The 19,891-nt window shown below is 41.0% G+C and overlaps 1 protein-coding gene across 1 annotated transcript; it reads right to left on the reverse strand.

Moving 5' to 3' along the window:
- Positions 1–4,611: 4,611 nt before the first annotated feature.
- Positions 4,612–19,429, reverse strand: NELFA (negative elongation factor complex member A; the record flags this gene model as incomplete). The annotated part of the gene is made up of 10 exons (XM_010135871.1): positions 4,612–4,960; positions 5,897–5,996; positions 7,618–7,874; positions 10,486–10,597; positions 12,737–12,825; positions 13,687–13,756; positions 13,952–14,082; positions 16,905–16,994; positions 17,930–18,091; positions 19,258–19,429. Coding segments are annotated over 10 exons (1,368 nt in total), but the record flags the coding sequence as incomplete, so codon positions are not given.
- Between the last annotated feature and the right edge of the window lie 462 nt (positions 19,430–19,891).

Genomic DNA, 19,891 nt, shown 5'->3' on the forward strand with positions numbered 1-19,891 from the left:
CCACAAGCAAGCCCAAATCAACCCCCCCACAAGTCTAAAATTGAGAGAAGCCACCACTGCTGTAATTCAGCTAAAGGGGTTAAAACCCAGGGTTTACTCCACACGTCCGTAGGAGAGCCCCTGCATGGCATACCTTCCTCCTACCATCGGGTCTGGGCTGGGGCTGGAGTGCTTCAGCTCACCCCCCCCACCCCCCCAGCCTACACTGTGGGGACACATCACCCAAGGTTCATCAGTTTTTGGCAAACCTGCCCAGAAAGCAAGAGCAGGTATCCTGGTAAACCTCCTACTCACAAATATCCCAACCAGCTGTTGGGTTTGAACCCAGCTGGCAACTCAGCACAGTACAGCCACTCCCTCCCTCCACCTCCAAGGTGGGGAGGCAAAAAAAAAAAAAGTTAAAAGTAAAGCCATGTGGGTTAAGATAAGGAGTTTACCTGGACAACAGAGAGACGGGAAATGGTGAGTGGCACTGCTCCCCACTGCCACCACCTCGTGCCGCAAAAACCCGCCCCCTAGCTTATGTCAACTTTGAAACCTCAGCTTTGGAATGCACCCACAGGAGCAGCGTGACAGGTCTGAAACAGAGGCACGCTGCCACACAGTCTGGCTGTTTGTCTCAGGCCAGTGACGCCCACCACCGAGTCAATTGTGCATACCGTACACAGCTTGACTACTAAAACAAGAGTTTCAGTCCATTTCCTTAGAAAATCTAAATCTTTATTATACATACTGTATTACACTGAAAATACGTACCCAAAGACAGAGTATTTCGAATTTACAACTGTACAAAAAACCAATAGAAAACATACGGGCTATGCTATAGATGTAACATTTTACAAAATGACAATTCTTGTTAAAGGCACCAGATTCCCAGAGGGCTCTGGCTTAACATTTTTTAGCCTTTTTTTCCAGTCAGATCTTACTATGAAAGTGTGATTCGCTCAAACTGTGTAATGTCACGGTCTCAAGCTTCTTTCATCTAGACAAGTGGTCTGCACGGTGACACAACTTAGTGACAGAAATGACTAATTTCACACGGAGATGTCAATCAACTACCAAAGGCTCCTCCCCATCGCATCCACCACCCGATGGTATTTAACTCAAAGATTAAGCGGCAAAGCTACCAGTGAAAACCAGTTAACCCACAAAACGCTGGCCCAACACTAGACTGTTAACCATTCTAAACCTAGACTGTTACGTATGGTGACAAGCACAGAGCACTAGAGAGGAAAATAGTGCTACATTAAAAAGGAAGATGGAATCTACGATGGGAACTCTTGCTCAGCATCCTCCTTGGACTTGCTGCCTTCATCACATGCGTCTCACTCTTTCTGGTCCTCACGGCACTCATGAAAGAAAGCGGAGCCTCAAGAAACCCAACACTCTGCTGTGGGACAAGTTGGACTTGTCAACAAGTTGTAGGATGTGCACTGGGTGTGCACGTACGTGCTCTTTCTCCCCTGAGCAGTTTGGATGGCGAAAATACAAGCCACTTCCACTGCTTCTTTCTCCAGTATTCCATACTCTAAAAATGAAACACAGTAATTCACGTACACCTAAGCTTGCACCAACAGGTGCTTCTCTACAAGCAAAGGCATAAGAAGCTGGGACATCCTGCCTTGCTGAAGTGCAGAATGCACTTTGGAAGCTTGGGCTTTTGTAAAACTTCATGTATGGATAAAGGGAGAGAGGAAAGGGCATAAACAAAGCTTTAAGAGAACTCTGAGCTGTTCTGGTCAACTTGTGAGTACACCTGGAAGTCATTCTAGAGTCAACAAATGTTTGTTTAACCTTACAGCACACATTGAGCCTGAACAGGATCCAGCCAACATCCAACTGACTGAACATTCAAGACAAAAAAAAATATCAAGTTCCAGGGCCATATTTTGTTCTGTATGCAACAATTCCATTACACAGCAATTTATATGTTGATCTTGCCCTTTCTGAATTGTCCAAAATTATCCTTACTTCAGGCCACTGGTTCAATGATTTCATTCTCTGAACCAGAGAGCTCCGTGTAGTTTTACTTCTTACCATATAATTTTAATAATGTGGCAAAAATTTCCCTTTTAGACAGTTAAAAAAAACCATTTTCTAGATTCACAGGTCAAGTTGAAGTAATGCTCTAGTACTGAGGGTCATAAAGTCACTTTTAAAAATAAATTATTCTTGCAGTGTTAAACTGTCTCATCCTAGTGACTTAACGGAATTAAAAATATACTATGCTTCAATTTAGAATTTCAATTTATTGCATATGACAAACAGGCCTGGAGACCGTCTTTGTTGTGCAGCAAATACAAATAGCAGCATGGATAAGCCTCCTACACCCTACTGCACTCCAATGACCTCACTGTATACTAGAAGGGCTTCCTGGAGAGCAGAGAGTCAGCTGTCCCCTCTTGACAGCACAGGTCTGAAGTACAGACTTCTGCAGACTAAGAAACCGTAGCGAGGACCCCCATTAATCTCGAGTAAGCCACAACAGGCAGCTTGCAGCAGCTCCTAGTCACTACTGAATGGCAAAGAGTCTTGCACCAACAATTTACAGTGACAGTACATGCCCCTCAAGTCAATTTTCTAAAAGTCCATTCTTAAAATTTATATTTGGTACTTGCAGCTTCTCTTGCAAGCAGGAACAGTTAAGACAGAAGTATTACATGTGTACAGAAAGCTGGGCATCACAAGAAAACTTTAAAAATCTGAATGCAGACAAGAAAAGGAATGTCACTTTTCTTCAAACCTTCCTTTTAAAAGATGAATAGCTCCATATTCTACTAGCCCTTACTGTAACATACCCTAATCAAATAATTTATAACCATGAAAACACAGTCTACTCAACTCCTAAAAACCTAAAACCCACTACTCATCCTCACTTGTCAGGCTGGGTTCTAGCTGTTTAAAAGAAAAGTCGCAGTCAGAATCACATTCTACATTGCTTCTGAAATGGGATAATTACATGGAGGAGAACCCCCAGTGTGACAGTTGTATGTGAGTAACTTTCACACTAATACATGCACAACACTCCGTAACAGTAGCAGGTACCATCAAATAACTTGCCCACTACAGGAGCTAGAACATTCCATATATTTGCTTAAATAAAGTTAAGAAATCTCTACTTTTGGTCACATCTTAAAATACTGTAGAATACAGATTTTCTCATTATTTGTACTTCCCCTGTCCTGTTGGATAATGTTTGAAATACTAAAAAAAAAAGCAAGAAGAATTCCCCAATATAAAAAGACTCTAATCAACCATCCAAACATCTTTGTTAGTATCTAAGTGTACTTACAGGATTTGGTCTGCTTTCTTTCCAGAAAAAGAGAAAAAAGCCTCATTTTGTCCTAAGAGTTCCACTTTAACACGAACCTCCAGTCAGCCCAAGGTATCTCCTCAGCACCAAACCACCATCTTCATATTTCTTCCTTCCAAGCGCTGTTCCCAACCAAGCACAGCTCCACACGAGAACTGACAGAAACAAGATGTTTACTCCAAGTCTCCTCCAAACGATGAAACTCGGTCTCCCAAGGATGAATCTTTAACTATGTACACTAGCCCTCTCAAACTCACACTTTATTTGCACTATTAAAGCCAGATCATACCAGTGGTGTGAACACAGCTATAAAGATAAAAATGTGCTTCTACTAGAAGGGGACAAGTATAAGGCACATTTATATGCCAGTATAATTGTGGCCACATCAGTGATTATACTGATAGAGCTACACTGGTAAGAACCATGGCTACAGTCATTCAAAACTTTCTGGATCAGGGCTTGGCAGTCGAACGTGTTATGGCTGCTCAACCAAACATAAACTAACACTGCCTCAAGACAACAAATCTCCCCAGCCACCTATATTCAGATGTGCGTCACTCAGCCATTTTTAGGGCCATTTTTAAATTAAGCTGCAATTGGTCTCGAGATGTAATAGTCTCACTTCCTCGCAGGTTCAGCTAAGCTGCTCAAAGGGCTTCCTATGCAAGAGCCATAGATCAACTCCTACCCTAAGACTTGCACGGCAAAGAACTATTGCTTCTAGGCAGTGACAAGCCACCGTTACTTTTTTTGTTAATTTTGTTGGTTTTTTTCTTCAGAAAGTTACAATATTCAGTTCCTTTTGATCTCAAATAATGCCAAATACAGAGTAACTCATGCTGGTTGTGGACACCGACAATATAATGCGTTAACAAAGCTGCTCGATCTCATCCTATGACCCAAGCATAACTAAGCTAAACATACAGTGGGTACCATTAGACATTGGACATCTACCACCCGCAATATTTAGTGATACTGCAGCTGAATTACAAAATAATCAAGCACCGACCTGTGGTGCTTTAAGTGTCCATTCTTGCAATAATAGAACCCATGTAGCCAAGGGAAATATTTTTACAATAAAGATCTGTGCCCTTGTTTAATGGTAAACCGTGAATGACTGTGCAGTTGTCTTCTCTTCCGGTACTCAGAAGTAAACTGCTCCCATCTGTCATCTTTCAGTTGTGATCTCCTTTTCTGGCCTCTTGAACTGTAGGAAAACAAAAACCACACCAACAACTTTGCCCCCCTAAGACCACCTTTCCCTCTCCCGAGATTAAAATAAAAAGCGAGTCTGACACCATCATCTTCTATGTTTGCTGAGCTCAGCTTGGTTGAAGAGCCACAACTTCTACTCTGGAGAGTACTAAGAAATGTATAAAATGGCATTCACGTGTACAGTTGACATACTCTGAGCTGGTTGATTCTAAGCTTGATTTGGTCCAATCTGCTGTTGCCGCCTCTCTTAGGAAACATTAGTTATAGGTTTGTACTTCTTGAATCTGGTCCATTCACCAGTGGCATAGTTCATTTCAAAGACCGTATCAACCAACATAGTGGTGCTGCCAGTGCCATCTGCCTTTGGTAAATCTTCTGTATGCTCACTAAGTTTAATTTGGATGATATCACCTTGCTCTTGGCAAGGATTCTCTGTGAAAACAAGCATAAGAACATATTATACATTTCAATACTATTAGAAAAGGTAAAAAGCACTTGGAGAGTTATCACATGCTGAAAAAACCCCAAACCAAGCAAGAAATGTCCCTAATTTAAAGTACACCTCCTACTGCAATTTGAAGTAGCATTAGCAGTAAGAGTACCATCCTTGATGCAACAGATGCAAAACTTTCTAAAAGCCCAGGCATCACCTCAGTAACTACTCCGGTCATCTTCAGTAGTGTACAGAATTAATCCAAATGCATGAGCCACATTTAGGCTCCAGCACCTCAGGGATAAGAGCCCTCACATGATAGAGATGATAGAGTTCACCTGAGGACTCTTAAGGCCCTTCTCATCTTACATATGATAATCCTCTGGTAAAATAGCCTTGGTCTATCAAGGCCAATATACGTCAGGAGACAGCTTATCTCCTGTGTGATTCACAGGGCCTGTGGTTACCTGTGAGACCACACTCGCTACATTTCTAGTAGAAAGGAGCTAGCAAGGAGGCTCTGAGCTACCCAACTTGTACCTCAACTTGCCACAAAAGAACTTACCTTCATTGGCCCTTTCGGCAGACTACTAGGACCTAACCAGTCTGTTCACCGCTCTGACTAGCTGCCTGGTTTTTCTTCAGCCCCTAAGCCATGACATTACATATATATTCAGTTATGTATATATTGCATTTAGCAGCTGCTCTGACAGACAGCTTGACTTATTGGAAATAGACCCTGAAGACCCATTTCCAGGTAGTTAGAACGATAATCCATAAAACTACATACAGTCCAGAGTAAAGCAAGGAGTCCAGTACATATAGAGCAAAGCTAAAGCAAGGGTCTTGACCTCACATATGTGCATCTAGAAATGCCAGGCTGAATTTCAGATTTGGACATTCAAAAAGCAAGCTAAAGTTGTCTCAATACATGCCTCTGGATCCTGCCATGAATCCAAGTATAAGAGCCTTTTCTGGCCTTGTAACTTTGTTTGCAGTCTTGAACATTTCCTGTGCAGCATACATTTGCTCTCTCTGCAACAAAAACACGTATGAATTTTAGTGGAGAAAACACTATGAACAATTACCATATTAACACCCACAGACAAACATCAAGGAGTCAGGTGAAAGTTTGCAGATCTACAAAATTTAAAAAAAACCAACCCTTAACCTCAGGGCTTTCCCTTGTTAATGCTTAACTTAACACTCACAGCTGAGTTCTGAAACTGTAAAAAAAACCCCTACCATCAAAAAGCTTTTAAAATGTCTACATTATCAATTTTGTGACATTAGGAAAAAGGAAAAAAACCAATGCTTCCTCTACAGTCCAACAAGCCCAGGCTTGTTTCAGAGGATTTTGCTTCCTTTAATAAATAAAATAGATACTAAAATAAAAAGTCAGCTTCTTAAAATTCACACGTTGCAAGCCAGGCTTCCAGATGTGCTTAGCTGGTCTTCAAATCAGTTGTATCTCAGATTAGTTATCTGAATTAGTTATCTGCTTAACTTCAAGCATGCACATAATATATACCAACATATCAGCAGTAAGAAACTTCAGGACATGGATAATTGCTGTTCAGTTACCTCCCCAGTCCCAAGTCCCACCACATATGAAAAATATGTATAGTGTGGGGGGTGAGGGGATCAAGAAATAAAGGCTTTCACCGTCAAATAATTTATTGATACCTTTTCTCCTACCACAGCTACAACAGGATGCTTTTTAGCAGCTTCAAATACATATGCAGGTTGCTCCAAAAGTAATGCCTCCTATTTATCTCCATGGAAACTACAGCAGATACAAAGAGCACAGGAACACTATTTGAGAAAGCACAAAACACTATTTTTCACCAGTCACCATCATTGCCTGTGCATTTTTGCCAGCAGTGAAGAAGACCCTGCATGCTGCACTCAAAAACGTGCACCAGCAGAGATGAACATGGAAGGGCCGACTGGAATGTGGCTTGTCTTTCACGTCGCTGTTGCCACTCCTGGAACATGGCATCCACCACCTCATTGTGCTGACATCCGCTGTTTGGACTCCATAAACACTCAGCGGCACCCATGAATGTCAATGGGTGCAACTTTTTCCACATGGACAAATTCACTCCCTCACCTTTGCCTCATATGTACTCCCATGTCAGACACCATTTTGTCAGACTGCACCTCTGCTGCCGTCTGTCACATGGCAACAAAACGTACCAGGATATTGGTGGGAAGGTTCAACCTCTACTGCCAGCCATACCACCACCACCCTCCTCTGATGTTGTGGGCCAACGCAATAAAATAAGAGGCATTACTTTCAGATCAGCCCTCTTAGAATTGGCTGGGCAACAGCTGTGCTGGAAACACATCTTCCTCCCCAAATTCTTTATGAGTAACGCAGTACTATTTTACATAACAAACAGCAGTAAAAAAAGACATCTTCCTGTGACATTAACACTGCACAACATTGTGATTAACACTAAGACAGCAATGATAACAGAGCCACAAAATATTTTTAATTATCTTTGGTTATATAAAAAAAAAAATCAGCCTCAACCACTCCATAATCCAAAAGCCAGGAACTGCCAACATACTGAATGAGATCGATAATAAAAATTTGTGTTTTCCAATCCACATCGAAAGCAGCAGTCAGAAATAACTTGGTTTTACTTACTGTGAGAGAGAGGCTTTTTTTCGGTGGTGGCTGCTGCTGAGTTTGGGGGGCTGCTTGTGGTGCTTGTGCTGCAGGGGAAATGGCAGGAGGTGTGGTAGGTGTTAGGGGTGAGGTAGGTGTAGTTGCAGGTGTATTAGAGTTACTATTGTACATAGGTGTTCTTTGTTTGAATTGTGCAGGAAGAGTTGTGGCGGCATTCGGAGCTGCAGGCTCTTCAGTCTGTCTGTTAGTCTGCAAGGCCTCTCGTGCAGAGCCAGCTGCAAAAAAACAATCAGGATAATTAAAAGTATTATCACGCACAAGCAGGGATTAGCATCACCAATGGCCTTCAGAGAAAACTAAAAATTCTGATTATTCCATTTTAGCACCATGATTCAGTACGTCATGTAATACCTACATGAAAACTTGAAGAGCTAATGCCCTTTCCACTCAATTATCTTTAGCGGTAATTAGACAGAGCGACTAGCTGTCTAATATGGATTACATATTTAGCATCAAATTTTATGTTTAATGGCTATCAGATTTAGTAAATTGAAACTGCTTTGTTTCCTTTTTTCACTGGCTATAGCAACTGTTCTTGGACCCTACCAGGATTGTTGGTGTACTGTTATGTAGAAGCCGAAACCATGAAAATACTCCATCGTTTTTTACCTAACTTAGCAGCAGCTTCCAAAGGAAACAGCAACCAAGTCTCAGCCAGTAACAAATACTGAAAATACACAAACACTTAAGCAGGTGACAGAATAGTCTTCGCAAATCACCCATTATTTAAACACTACCTGCTAAGCGGGCTAAAACTCCACGCTATTGACACATTCTAACTCTCATTTCTGAAAGTTGATCCATTTGCCTGCACTTAAGGAGCTACTAGTCTGAAGCTGGCTGCAGGTGTAGGTTACATATAGGACCACCACATTACTGTCATCTCCTAAATTACCATCCGTCCAGTGAACAGCGATTACCCAGAGCATACTCTAGCCATTACATTCTTGTGCATCTCTCAGACACAGGCACAGCTGCTGGAGCACCCTTCGCGAATCTCCTGAGGTTCAAAGCTGACCTATTCGCACTGTGTGCGCAGCTGTCCAAAAGGCAGATACAGACCAGAGTTATGCTGCTGCCTTTCAGACCAGAGTTTAGAGAATGAGAGGTCCTAGGCACCAACACAGTGTTGGTTTCAACTATATGGCTGTTGGCCAGTAAGACGTGAAACAGGACAGCGACAATTTGAGAGAACAAACAATTAGTTACCCCTTAAGACACTTGTATGATAGGAAGTTTTATTACTGGCTTCCTCTCACGTCAGAACAACAGACTTGCATAACACCACATCTTAATTATGCAACCTCAGATTAAACGAGACCAAATCTCTGGATATTCCGTGTGCGTCTTATTGAGGAAACAGTTTTATATTCCTTGACCATAAGAAAAGCTAGATAGCTCATACACCAAAAGGAAAAAACAAGTTAGAACAAAAAGAACACAGAATTTTAAACTAGGCTTTTCCTGCTGTTGAATACAACGCCAAGGCTCTGGAAAACAATACTAGCTGCTGACAACACTGATGTGCTCTTGGCTGCATTTCTTCTGGAGATAGCAATTTTCTTCCAGAGAAAGATTTGTAATGACCTTCAGAGAGATTCTGAGCTGTTTCAGGGCCAAGTGAAGTCATCCATTAGCCTGGAGAAAAGAAGGCTGAGGGGAGACCTTACTGCTCTCTGAAAGGAGGCTGCAGAGAGGTGAGAGTTGATCTGTCCTCCCATGTGACAAGTGACAGGATGAGAGGAAATGGCCTTAAGTTGCGCCAGGGGAGATCTAGGTTAGATCTCAGGAAAAACTTCTTTACAGAGAGGATTGCGAAGCACCAGAACAGGCTGCCCAGGGAGGTGGTGGAGTCCCCATCCCTGGAGGGGTTTAAGAGACATGTGGATGTGGCACTGAGGGACATGGTTCAGGGTCCCTGGCAGTGCAGGGTGAATGGTTGGACTCAGTGATCTTAAAGGTCTCTTCCGACCAGATGATTCTATGATCAGGTTTTGCATATGCATTTTTCTGTAGTGGCCAATATGCCATGCCTCACTGATGCAAAGACTAATGTTACACTACCAAATTGCAACCAGTAAAAGCAAAAATAATGCATTAAACTGAAACACTGATTCTGTTAACTACAGAGTCTGGTTGTGAACTCTGGGCCTGCACATCTGTTAGTGCAAACTGATACACTCCTTTAAGACTTCATGTGCATCAGGTAAGAAAAAGTAAAACCGAGTGTGTTAAAATAAGAGGTGCATTAAAAAGGATTTGTACAAATGCTATTTTCTACTATAAGCAGTTTTCTAGACTTAAAAATAATGTAGCACTTTTCAAAATATGGAAGAGCTGTGGTATTATATATCGGACTGTTAGAAACAGAAAAATGGATGGCTTCATCCCAGCCTGTGCAAAAGCTAATATACACTTGCCTCTGGAAACCTGACTCTTAAAAGCAACTGTTTTGCAATAGCAGGCATATGGATGTGTGTATGGAGTATATACCCTATACTTACACGTGTTACTGGTGTCCCTCTAGGGATTAAAAAAATGCCATATTTTCTATTAAAAAACCCCCCAACCAGTGAGCTTTGCTTGCTCAACTTAAATAGTAGTCATTTTAAGGCTTAAAACCACCAAAGCTTTAACATTTTAAGTCAGATGACATGTCCGGTTACCCCAAACCCAAAGGCTGGGTTCCTGCGATGTAATTTTAGACTGCTAAGAGTCAGTTTTACCTGAACTGAGGAATAGTATGTTTCTAAATAAGAGGAGAGCTAAACAGTAAAACTGTATAGAGTTGGAGGTATTAGGTCCCAAAAGCAAGAGTGCCTTTACCTGGCTGTGTTTCAGAGCTCGGGATGTAGGAGGAAGATGGCACCACGCTAGGGGTAGCAGGTAAATAGCTTGTAGAAGGTAGCGCAGGCTCATTGTTCAATGAGCCAAGTTTCTGTAAAACAGAAAAGAAAGTGGTATAGCCATACTGCATGTGTTCCTGTACTGTTTCTGCATTTTAAATACCATTTCAACACCAGTTCTGCTAACTTCCTAGGCAAACATCAGACAAAAACTACCCTAGGAGAGAAAACAGCTTTTATTTCACCTACTTCAGATAAAAGTAACTTCCAAAGGCACAGTCTGAGCCAGCCAAAAATACTATTTCAGCGAATGTACTTCTGCAAAGAGCATCAAGCTGCTGTTGCTTTGTCCCATTCCTCTGCTGGTAGCATGGAGACCAGGGGATGAAATTTGTGCAGATGGCACACTCTGAGGAATTACGCTATAGAAATAAGTGATCTTCTGCCTGAGTAAACATGCTCTTTGCTATTAGCAAGCAGAAACCTGCATCCATCCACAGGCAAAAGGCCTATTAGAATATCACCCAGGAGAATGCAGTGGCATTGAGCACAAGCAGGCAGAAGGCATCAGCAAAACAGAGGTCAAACCCTGTTTCCGCTGAGAGGCAGTCAACACCAACAGGACAGAAGTCACCTAGGAACAGGCCAAAGAAAAATGCCACATTTTGTACTTAACTATACACGAGATTGCACACAGCATAAACACAATAGAATGGTATCTCTGTGAAGATCTTCTGTTTGGTCCAACCCAGCCTTATAAACCTAAGGGGTTGACACAGAAACGAAGTTTTGGGGGAATAAGTCTAGCAGACACACCGTTTAAGGTGTCCTTACTAGAAAAATGTGAGATAGATATTCTGTAAAATGCGGATCTCGCCAAAAAAGATTCTCTTAGCATTCTGCAGAAAGACAGGCAATGACCTTTACTCCTGACAGAGGCCTACCAGTGTCTGCCTGGACATTGTTTTTGGCACGTGTGCCATAGACTGCTGCCCCACAACCATGGGACCAGTGTTGCATGTGCTTACCATTAGGCTTCAGAGGTAAAAACACCTGGCTCAACAACCAAACCACAGGTCTTTTAAACAGAGTGCTCTCCAAAGGCAAGTCAGCTAGTCAACACATGGACTTAGGGCCAGAGGTCACCATGACCATTTAGAATTTGGAAGAGGAGACGACGCTTAAGATTTAAGATTGATTTCTATCATCTCAAGAGGCTTGCAAACACTGGGTGCAGCAGCCTCAAATCATCTGTTGGTATCTAAAGAACTGAGTTGTCCAAACTAAATCCACACCAACGCTTGCTGGAATATGACCAGTTTAACTCAGAAGTGGGGGAGAAGACCTAGCATTCTTGTAAAAGCTACACCCTGACTGAGAAGGCACAAGCTGCATCACAGTTTTTCCAATGCACTGTATCAGAAATAACAGGGGAAAAACCCTACACACAACTCTTCCCTCCACCTCCCACCTTTGACTGAACTACCTCTAGCAACTGGTTAGCTTTCTCGGTAAATCCTAAACAACTTTCGGATTTAAAAAAAAAGGCAGACTTAAGAGAAGGAGCAGCCATTCTGAACTTTATGGATTTTAAGAGGCATGCATTTATAAGCCATGGATAATTTGGATGGAGATCAATTCCACCATATCTCTCCTCCCCTTTCGGTAGTAATGGGACTGGCTACGCCTAGTTACAAATGAGTTTGGAGAACTCAGAAAAAGCTGCCTTCTGGATCAAGCATCGATTCTCAGAGATTACAAGATAAAAATGGAGAAAAGAACCACAGAAGCTTACTTGGGTGCTCATATTTAGCTACGGCTCCTGGGGCACAGACCAATGACGAGTGCTCCTGACAGACTCCTGTGGACATTGTTCCAGCAGGGTTACAAAGTATGCACAGGCACAGAGCGAAACCTGCAGGAACTCTTGAAAATGATTCGACCTCTCTAGATCAGAAAGACCTGCTACCCCCTTCATCTGTGATAGAAGACTACAACCCTCAGTTACAGACATTTTGTACCCCACCACAAACTTAAAATACAGCAAGAAAACAATCAAAAACTTTACCTTTACCCTGCTTTGAATTTTGTATCTACTTTGGCAAAAATACCATGGATCGTGAAGACTTTTACATTAAGAGGCACGTTTCAACAAGTTTGTAAAACATCATTACAGTGTTTAAGTGTTTTAGAACAACATGCATCATGCTTTCCTCTTTGTTTGGTTTTACCTGTGTAGACACAAGGCCAGCAGCATAATCTGGGGTAGCATTTTCTACCACTGTTTCTTCTTTGGCTTGCTTTTCCACAACTTCTGTGTCTATTGCAAAAGAGAGAGGTCAGTTCAAGGAAGTTTTCTGAAATACTGAATTAGATACTCTTCTTAAAATGAAGATATAAAAATGCATTTCTCAAAGTCTGTTCTAACACGCTTGAAGAGGTATATGCTCTAAGGTTGGTATATACGGTAATCTTCATATGCGATTTTATAATCAACCCAATTATGAACTGAACCATAACGTATATCCATCAAGATACAATAACTGAGTAATCAGGCAGAACTGGCTAATTACACAAATAATCACAAAAAATTATGTGATATTAGAAAGCATCAAAACCGAAGGAAAAATTTAATAGCAATTGTGAGTTTGTTCTGAGGTGGTTTTTTTTTTTTTGTGACTAATACAAAAAAGTTGTTTTGGGACAAATATGGTGCCCAGTGTACCTTCCTGATGCAGCTGACCATTGCTTGACTTAAGAGCATTAAGCCACTTGTCTCGGCCAGAACTTTGGAGAGTGCTAAATTCTTTTTCAACATTACTATCAATTAATTTACTTGGCCATACAGCCAGAAGAAGTAAGCACACCAAAATGTCAGAACGGTTCCAGTACCAAAGCCATTCACACCACTATGTGTTGCCCAAAGCCCAAGTGACTATTTCAATTCTTTTACGCAACCGGTCAGGTTATTACCTGGGTACATAGCAATACGATTAAAAGCGTCACAAAAAAAAAAAGAAAATCTTCCCTTAAAGTGTTTTTGGTTTGGTTTTTTTTTTTTCCCTTTTTTAAAGTTTAGCTGAAGATAAGTTTTAACAAATTAAGAACAAAACGGTACTACAAATCTCGATCCTGTTTGCAGGTATATTACCAGCCTTTGTAAGCATAATGTTATACCAACCTAACGTCTTTCTTCTTCTCTTTGCTTCACGGCCAGCACCTACCATATCCAGCTCAGAGATATCTAGCAGCTAAAAAGAAAGAGCACAGAGAACTTCATAACCATTGTTAAATTTATGACCTCTAAATATTGATATGCTGATTCCTAAATATTGTCCTTAATTTTTTCTTTAACACATTGATACTGGATTCAAAACAGAAATTCACATTAGATAAGGGAGGAGACCTGAACAGGAAAGCAATAGACTAAGAAAGAGTGCACCTACCTTTACTCCTCTTTCTTTGCGCAAAGGTGTTCTTGAAGGAGGAATAGGAGTTCTGTTTCCAGAAGGACTAAATACACTAGGTGCTGAAGTACTCCTGAATGGAGCTTGTTTTGGTATTCCTTTGAGTGGTGCTTAGGGAAGATCAAAAAAAGGCAAAAATTGTAGTATTTGTTTTTCGTAACTCATTAAACATTAATAAGGAATTCTTCGGCTTTTTCCCTTCTTAACGCACAAACCCTCCCCTTTAACTTCAAATGTTTATACTGTGAAACTGTCTATAACACCCTATGTGTCCCTCAAAGATCAGATAAGTTTTTACCCTTCAGATGAGGATTAAGAGCCCATCTCTAGGCTAATGCTTTAACCCCATTCAACATGAAGTAACCAAACACATACGCTGCTATCAAAACACACTTTTTCTACATACACTGATACTCTCTTTATAAGAAATAAACTTTGAACAGATAAAAAGTAGTGGCCATGAATGTTCTGGATCAAATTATCGCCAAAGTTGCTCTTTGAACTTCACAATCTAGTTACTTGGTAAAACTGTATTTAATCAAAGACTCTCAGTCAAGCTTCTGCAGGGCTAAGGGCTCAGTCTACTGGAAAGGTAAATTACTGCTTCACACAGGGGCTCGAACTTCAGGAGCTACTGTTTGCACAATGAGGAGGTTCTATACTGCAAGTTTTCTGTTTGCTCTCTCAACATTCAGTAGAAACTGCTACACCTGTAAGAAGATGTTTTCCCCCAACTTTACACATTATCCTTCTAGCTCTCACTCCATGTAAGCAATAAAGACAGCACTCTTTCATCAACTGCTAAAAACATTAGGGATACACATCTATACCTATTAGGTCACCGAGCCTCCTGACAATCTCATCATACCCTACAATTTGAAGATAAACACAGAAATTTAGTTTAAGGTTAGATATTCTATATTCTTCTGTAAGTTGTACTGAAAAATCTTTTCACCATAGGACAATCCTCTGTGACCAATGTGAGTATGCTTCAGTAGAGTAAATCCCAGCTGGTCCCATAAATATATTTCTAGAGACCACCTGGTACTCTTGTTCTCTTTAATATCTTTATCAGCAATAAAGGGGGCCTGTTCTCTGTAATATCCTCATCAATGATCTGGACAAGGGGATCAAGTGCACCTTCAGTAAGTTTGCAGATTACACCAAGTTAGGTGGGAGTGTTGATCTGCTCAAAGGTCAGGAGTCTCTACAGAGGGACCAAGACAGGCTGGATTGATGGGCCAAGGCAAATAATATGAGGTTCAACAAAGTCAAGTGCCAGGTCCTGCAGATGGGCCACAACAACCCCCTGCAATGTTACAGGCTTGGGAAAGGGTGGCTGGAAACTGCCCAGCAGAAAAAGACCTGGAGGTGCTCTTTGACAGCTGGCTGAATATGATCCAGCAGTGTGCACAGGTGGCCAATAAGGCCAACAGCATCCTGGCCTGTACCAGCACAAGTGTGGCCAGCAGGAGGAGGGAAGTGATTGTCCCCCTGTACTCGGCACTGGTGAGGGCCACACCCCAAATACTGTGTCCACTTTTGGTCCCCCTGCTATGAGAAGGACATTGAAGTGCTGTCTGTCCAGAGAAGGGCAACTAAGCTGGTGAAGGGTCTAGAGCACATGTCTTATGAGAAGCAGCTGAGGGAACCGGGGTTGTTTAGTCTGGAGAAAAGGAGGCTGAAGGGAGACCTTATTGCTCTCTGCAGCTACCAGAAAGGAGGTTGTAGTGAGGTGGGGGTTGGTATCTTCTCTCAAGTAAGAAGTGACAGGACAAGAAGAAATGGCCTCAAGCTGTTCCAGGGGAGGTTTGTGTTGGATATTAGGAAAAATTTCTTTACCAAAAGGGTTGTGAAGCATTGGAACAGGCTGCCCAGACAGGTGAAGTCACCATCTCTGGAGGTAAACGAAAGATGTGTAGGTGTGGATATGTTGCTGAGGGACAAAATTTAGGGACCCTGGCAGGGCAGGGTGAATGGTTGGACTTGATGATCTTACAGGTCTCTTCCAACCAAAACAATTCTAGGATTCTGTAAAGGCCAAGTCTAAAAACTAGCTTTATTAGCTCAACAGCTAAGAAGAATGTCAAGAAGAATTAATGGTCCATTTCTATACCAGGACAGTTTTTAGTTCAAATTACAACTTTTTGCATTTCCTGCATGAACCTGGGGCTAAACTTTGGTGCCCAAAACCACATCTTAAATTGCATTGACACAATGTACTTCACAGCTTCTAGCCACCACACCAAGAAACCACTCATATTTTACACCTCAGCATCATATTGGGGGTCAGAAAACTTACATCTCTGCAGTGATTTAAAGTACGTAACGAAATTTGAGCTCTTCTCTTGCTCCTAGTCAAAAACTTATTGGAAAACATCAAGCAGATCAAGAACTTCAGCAAACAGTTGAAATCTATTAATGCAAAGCTGAAGAATGATTAACCATCTTTGTCATGTCCATTACACAGAAGCCACTGCACAGCCTTGGCTGCAGAGAGCACACTGTTCCCTCTTCTTTCTCCACACAGGACTATATGAATACAAGATTCAGTCTATTTCACAGCATTTCAAAGAGCAGAGCAGATTATTGTGATCCACTCTGCTCCCTTTTGGAGCAACAGGGCTTAGTCAGGAGTTATTCCTGGAGTGATGCAAATTAAATTCTTACCAAAGTCTCTAGGCATGATCTAGCTGCGTACATTTTAGAAGCATGGCAGATATACTTGCCATGTAACAGAAACCCCACACTTGTTCTTTCTGACAAGACATGTCAGAAACATTTAAATGTCAGGAGAGAGGGAGGCAGAAAGGGAAAAATCCTTTGCTTCAAAAAGAATTAAGTTTTTGTAAAAATTAGATGGTAATTCTATTCTTCATCAAGGCTTTTTTATCAGATTTTCTTTCCAGGAAGTGATGAAAGTGAGCCATACTTGTTGTATCTATCTTTTTGACCAGTCCCCTGCCTTTGGCATGGAAAGGCACTCCTGCAGTCTTCTTGAGTTGTTGTGCAGTTTCTGTTGCTAAAAAGAAAAAGGGCTTTAGTTATTACAGAAATTGTGCTAAAAAACCAATACACTGCTTCTTATATAAAATGTTATTAGCTAATACATAAAAAGATAGGAATAGCAACAATGGACGAATATTTTCATTAAAACTCAGGTCATTTAAGCAAGGTAAACAGTGTTTCGACAAAACGTAAAATCAATATGACTATGCAACTGGCAAGATGGTCTAAACTAGAAGAAATTATCAGAGTAGACAATACACTTAATAAAGACTGAAATAAAGAAAGTTCTGTAACATCATAAAAAGTTCCAAATCTTGCACTTCACCAGACCAGCTAGTCAAGTCACATGCAAGAAAGAAACAAGCTGCTGCAACAGCACAGCAGGTACAGCAAACTATTTTAAGATCACTTAGTTCAAGCAGCTACCGGTACATGTATGTATACTTATGCTGCCTTTTGTTAGCAAAAACCCTCTTGGCTTTCACACCCTATACAGCCACACTGAGCAAAAGAAAGCGCTAATTAGCAGCTCTTGCTCCCTGTTGCCAAAACATCTGATAAAATAAATCAAGGTTTTCATTTCAGTTTTGTTTCAGGAGCTTTAACCAAAGCTGTCCCTCACAAATCTTCACTTTTACTGACTGCTAAATATACTCAGGAGAGAATATATGTGTACTTTTAAAAGCTACAGCTTTTTGTATGCCTGGAAATCGGAACAGCATTTAAATCAACATTAGCATTTTAATGTTAATGATGGCCAGCATGACTTGCAGCTGCTCTTCCACATGTATCAGTCTATCAAGGAAAAAAAAAAAATCAGCCAGCAAAGCTCTTATAACAGAAATTTTTAACTTATATCCCCATATGTAGAATAAGACTGAATGTAAGTTTTTCTTTCACCACCGAATTTGTAATTTAATCTTATCAACCAGCTGTAATACTACTTACACTTCTGCAAGAGTTCAGCTCTGAGAGTGGCACTTTTAGGTTTCCTTTTCAGCTGGAAGTGTTTCACTGGGGGAGTAAGTGGCCCAGCTAGTGTTGTCAAGGCATTTTTGTTTAAGTATTGGCATTCCAACGGCAACATAGCTGAAGTTTCACATTCACTTACTGCGTAAAGAGTTAACACAGCACACACGGGTATTAGCAACTCTTCCATAGCTAATTACAAAACATTTGGCAACTAGTGTGCACATGTGCTTTTAAATTTTAGATCGCTTGTCTAAACACCAAGAGCAATTTAGTTCCAATTATTACTCAGCATGTAACCAGTTACTAGGATGTTTGGTTTTTACATTAGCTTCATAAGAGCTCCCATGTTAATTATACCTGGTCAAATCACAGGAATCTTAAATATGTAACTACTGTCAGAGTAAAAGAAGATAATAGTTGAATTCTCAGATTCCTTAAAAATGACACATAAAGGAAACTACTAAACAGAACTCCAAACCAAAAGTGTGAACAGACAAATGGTTGTTTATAGTAACAAAACAGGCTTCCACCTCCAAGCCATTTCATTATTGGTCTGCAATCCTAACTCCAAGACCAGGTCCCACCGTTGATGCCCAAGGGCTTTTTCTAGGCACTGTGCTACATCAAACCCAATGATGTAGGAGTAGCCTTGCATCACCATTTACTACTTTGTTTGAAGCAGCAACTGTGCAAGTGCCTGAGCCAGTATTTTTGGCTGCTAGGCAATCCATAGCTAATCAGGCATCAGCAGCAAAACTCTCCTTGTGATCAGGCTTCCCCACAGCACCTATCATTTGTTGCCTAGAGGAGGATTTCCAGCAGACGTGCACCCCACCTGCCCAATACAGCAGTGGTGCTTCCACACACACGAGGCTGTTCACCCAAACACTGCACAAACAGCCTTACTGTCTTCTTTGGTACTACAACATATGAGACAGAGCAACAGATGAAAAACCTCAGCCTGGCAAGCTGCAGTAAGTCAGCGATTACCTATCAGCGCACATACAGCCTGTCTACAACATGAATGAATCCACATTAACTTGTGTGTTGCCCTTCACAAACACTCAAGGTAACACCTGACATCTAAGTTCTGATGATATGTGAAAAGATAATTTAAGAAGTTACCATTCCTCAAATATCACAGTTCCCAGTCAAGTAACATGTCAGGTCATGAACTGCGGCAGTTAAGAGACAAAACATACTGCTTGTCCTGATACTAACACTGTTGAGATAGCCAGACTGTCCATGAAACAACAAAACAAACCACCAAATTTCTGTAATTTTCACCAACAGAAAAGGCTTACCTTTTTCTCTAAGCTCTCCTAAAATATCTTGAACATTGGGATTCTGTTCTTCAAGATCAAGGTTAAGGGAGCCAGTATCTGGAAAGGATTTTAAAATATCAGCTACCATTAAGACCCAGGGGTCTGAATCCAAGGTAGCGAGCTGGATAATTTCAGTCAGTGCCCCTTTCATCTAACAAAAAAAGAAAAAGAAAATCAGCCAATTGGAAACAGTTTTAAACAGGTTACAGTTGGATTTTTTATTTAAAAAAATACTAGCATAAACATGCACAATGTTCTACTACTGGGAAAGGGAAGAGGGAGACTGCTTCAACACAGTTATACATTAACTTTAGAACTAAGTAAAGAATGAACCAAGATAACTTTTTTTAATATTGCTTTCAGACAATCTAACCCAAGTTTGTTTTGAGCTTCTGGCAGCCCAAAGCTTTATTTAGCACTGAACATTTTTACATTCTTACATTACTGCCTCCTTAAGTTCTACACTTATACTTCCAGCGTACCCACACCTTCTATTCAGTGATAAGATAAAATACAAGTTACTCAGGCATCTAAGTGACAATGTGCCCTTTTCTGGGCTACAGAACAATTAAGCAGACAGTTTATGTTCATATGATGCAGATATGGTCTAAGT

This window comes from Buceros rhinoceros, unplaced genomic scaffold, assembly GCF_000710305.1.
Source record: "Buceros rhinoceros silvestris isolate BGI_N320 unplaced genomic scaffold, ASM71030v1 scaffold7135, whole genome shotgun sequence".
NCBI lineage: Eukaryota > Metazoa > Chordata > Aves > Bucerotiformes > Bucerotidae > Buceros > Buceros rhinoceros.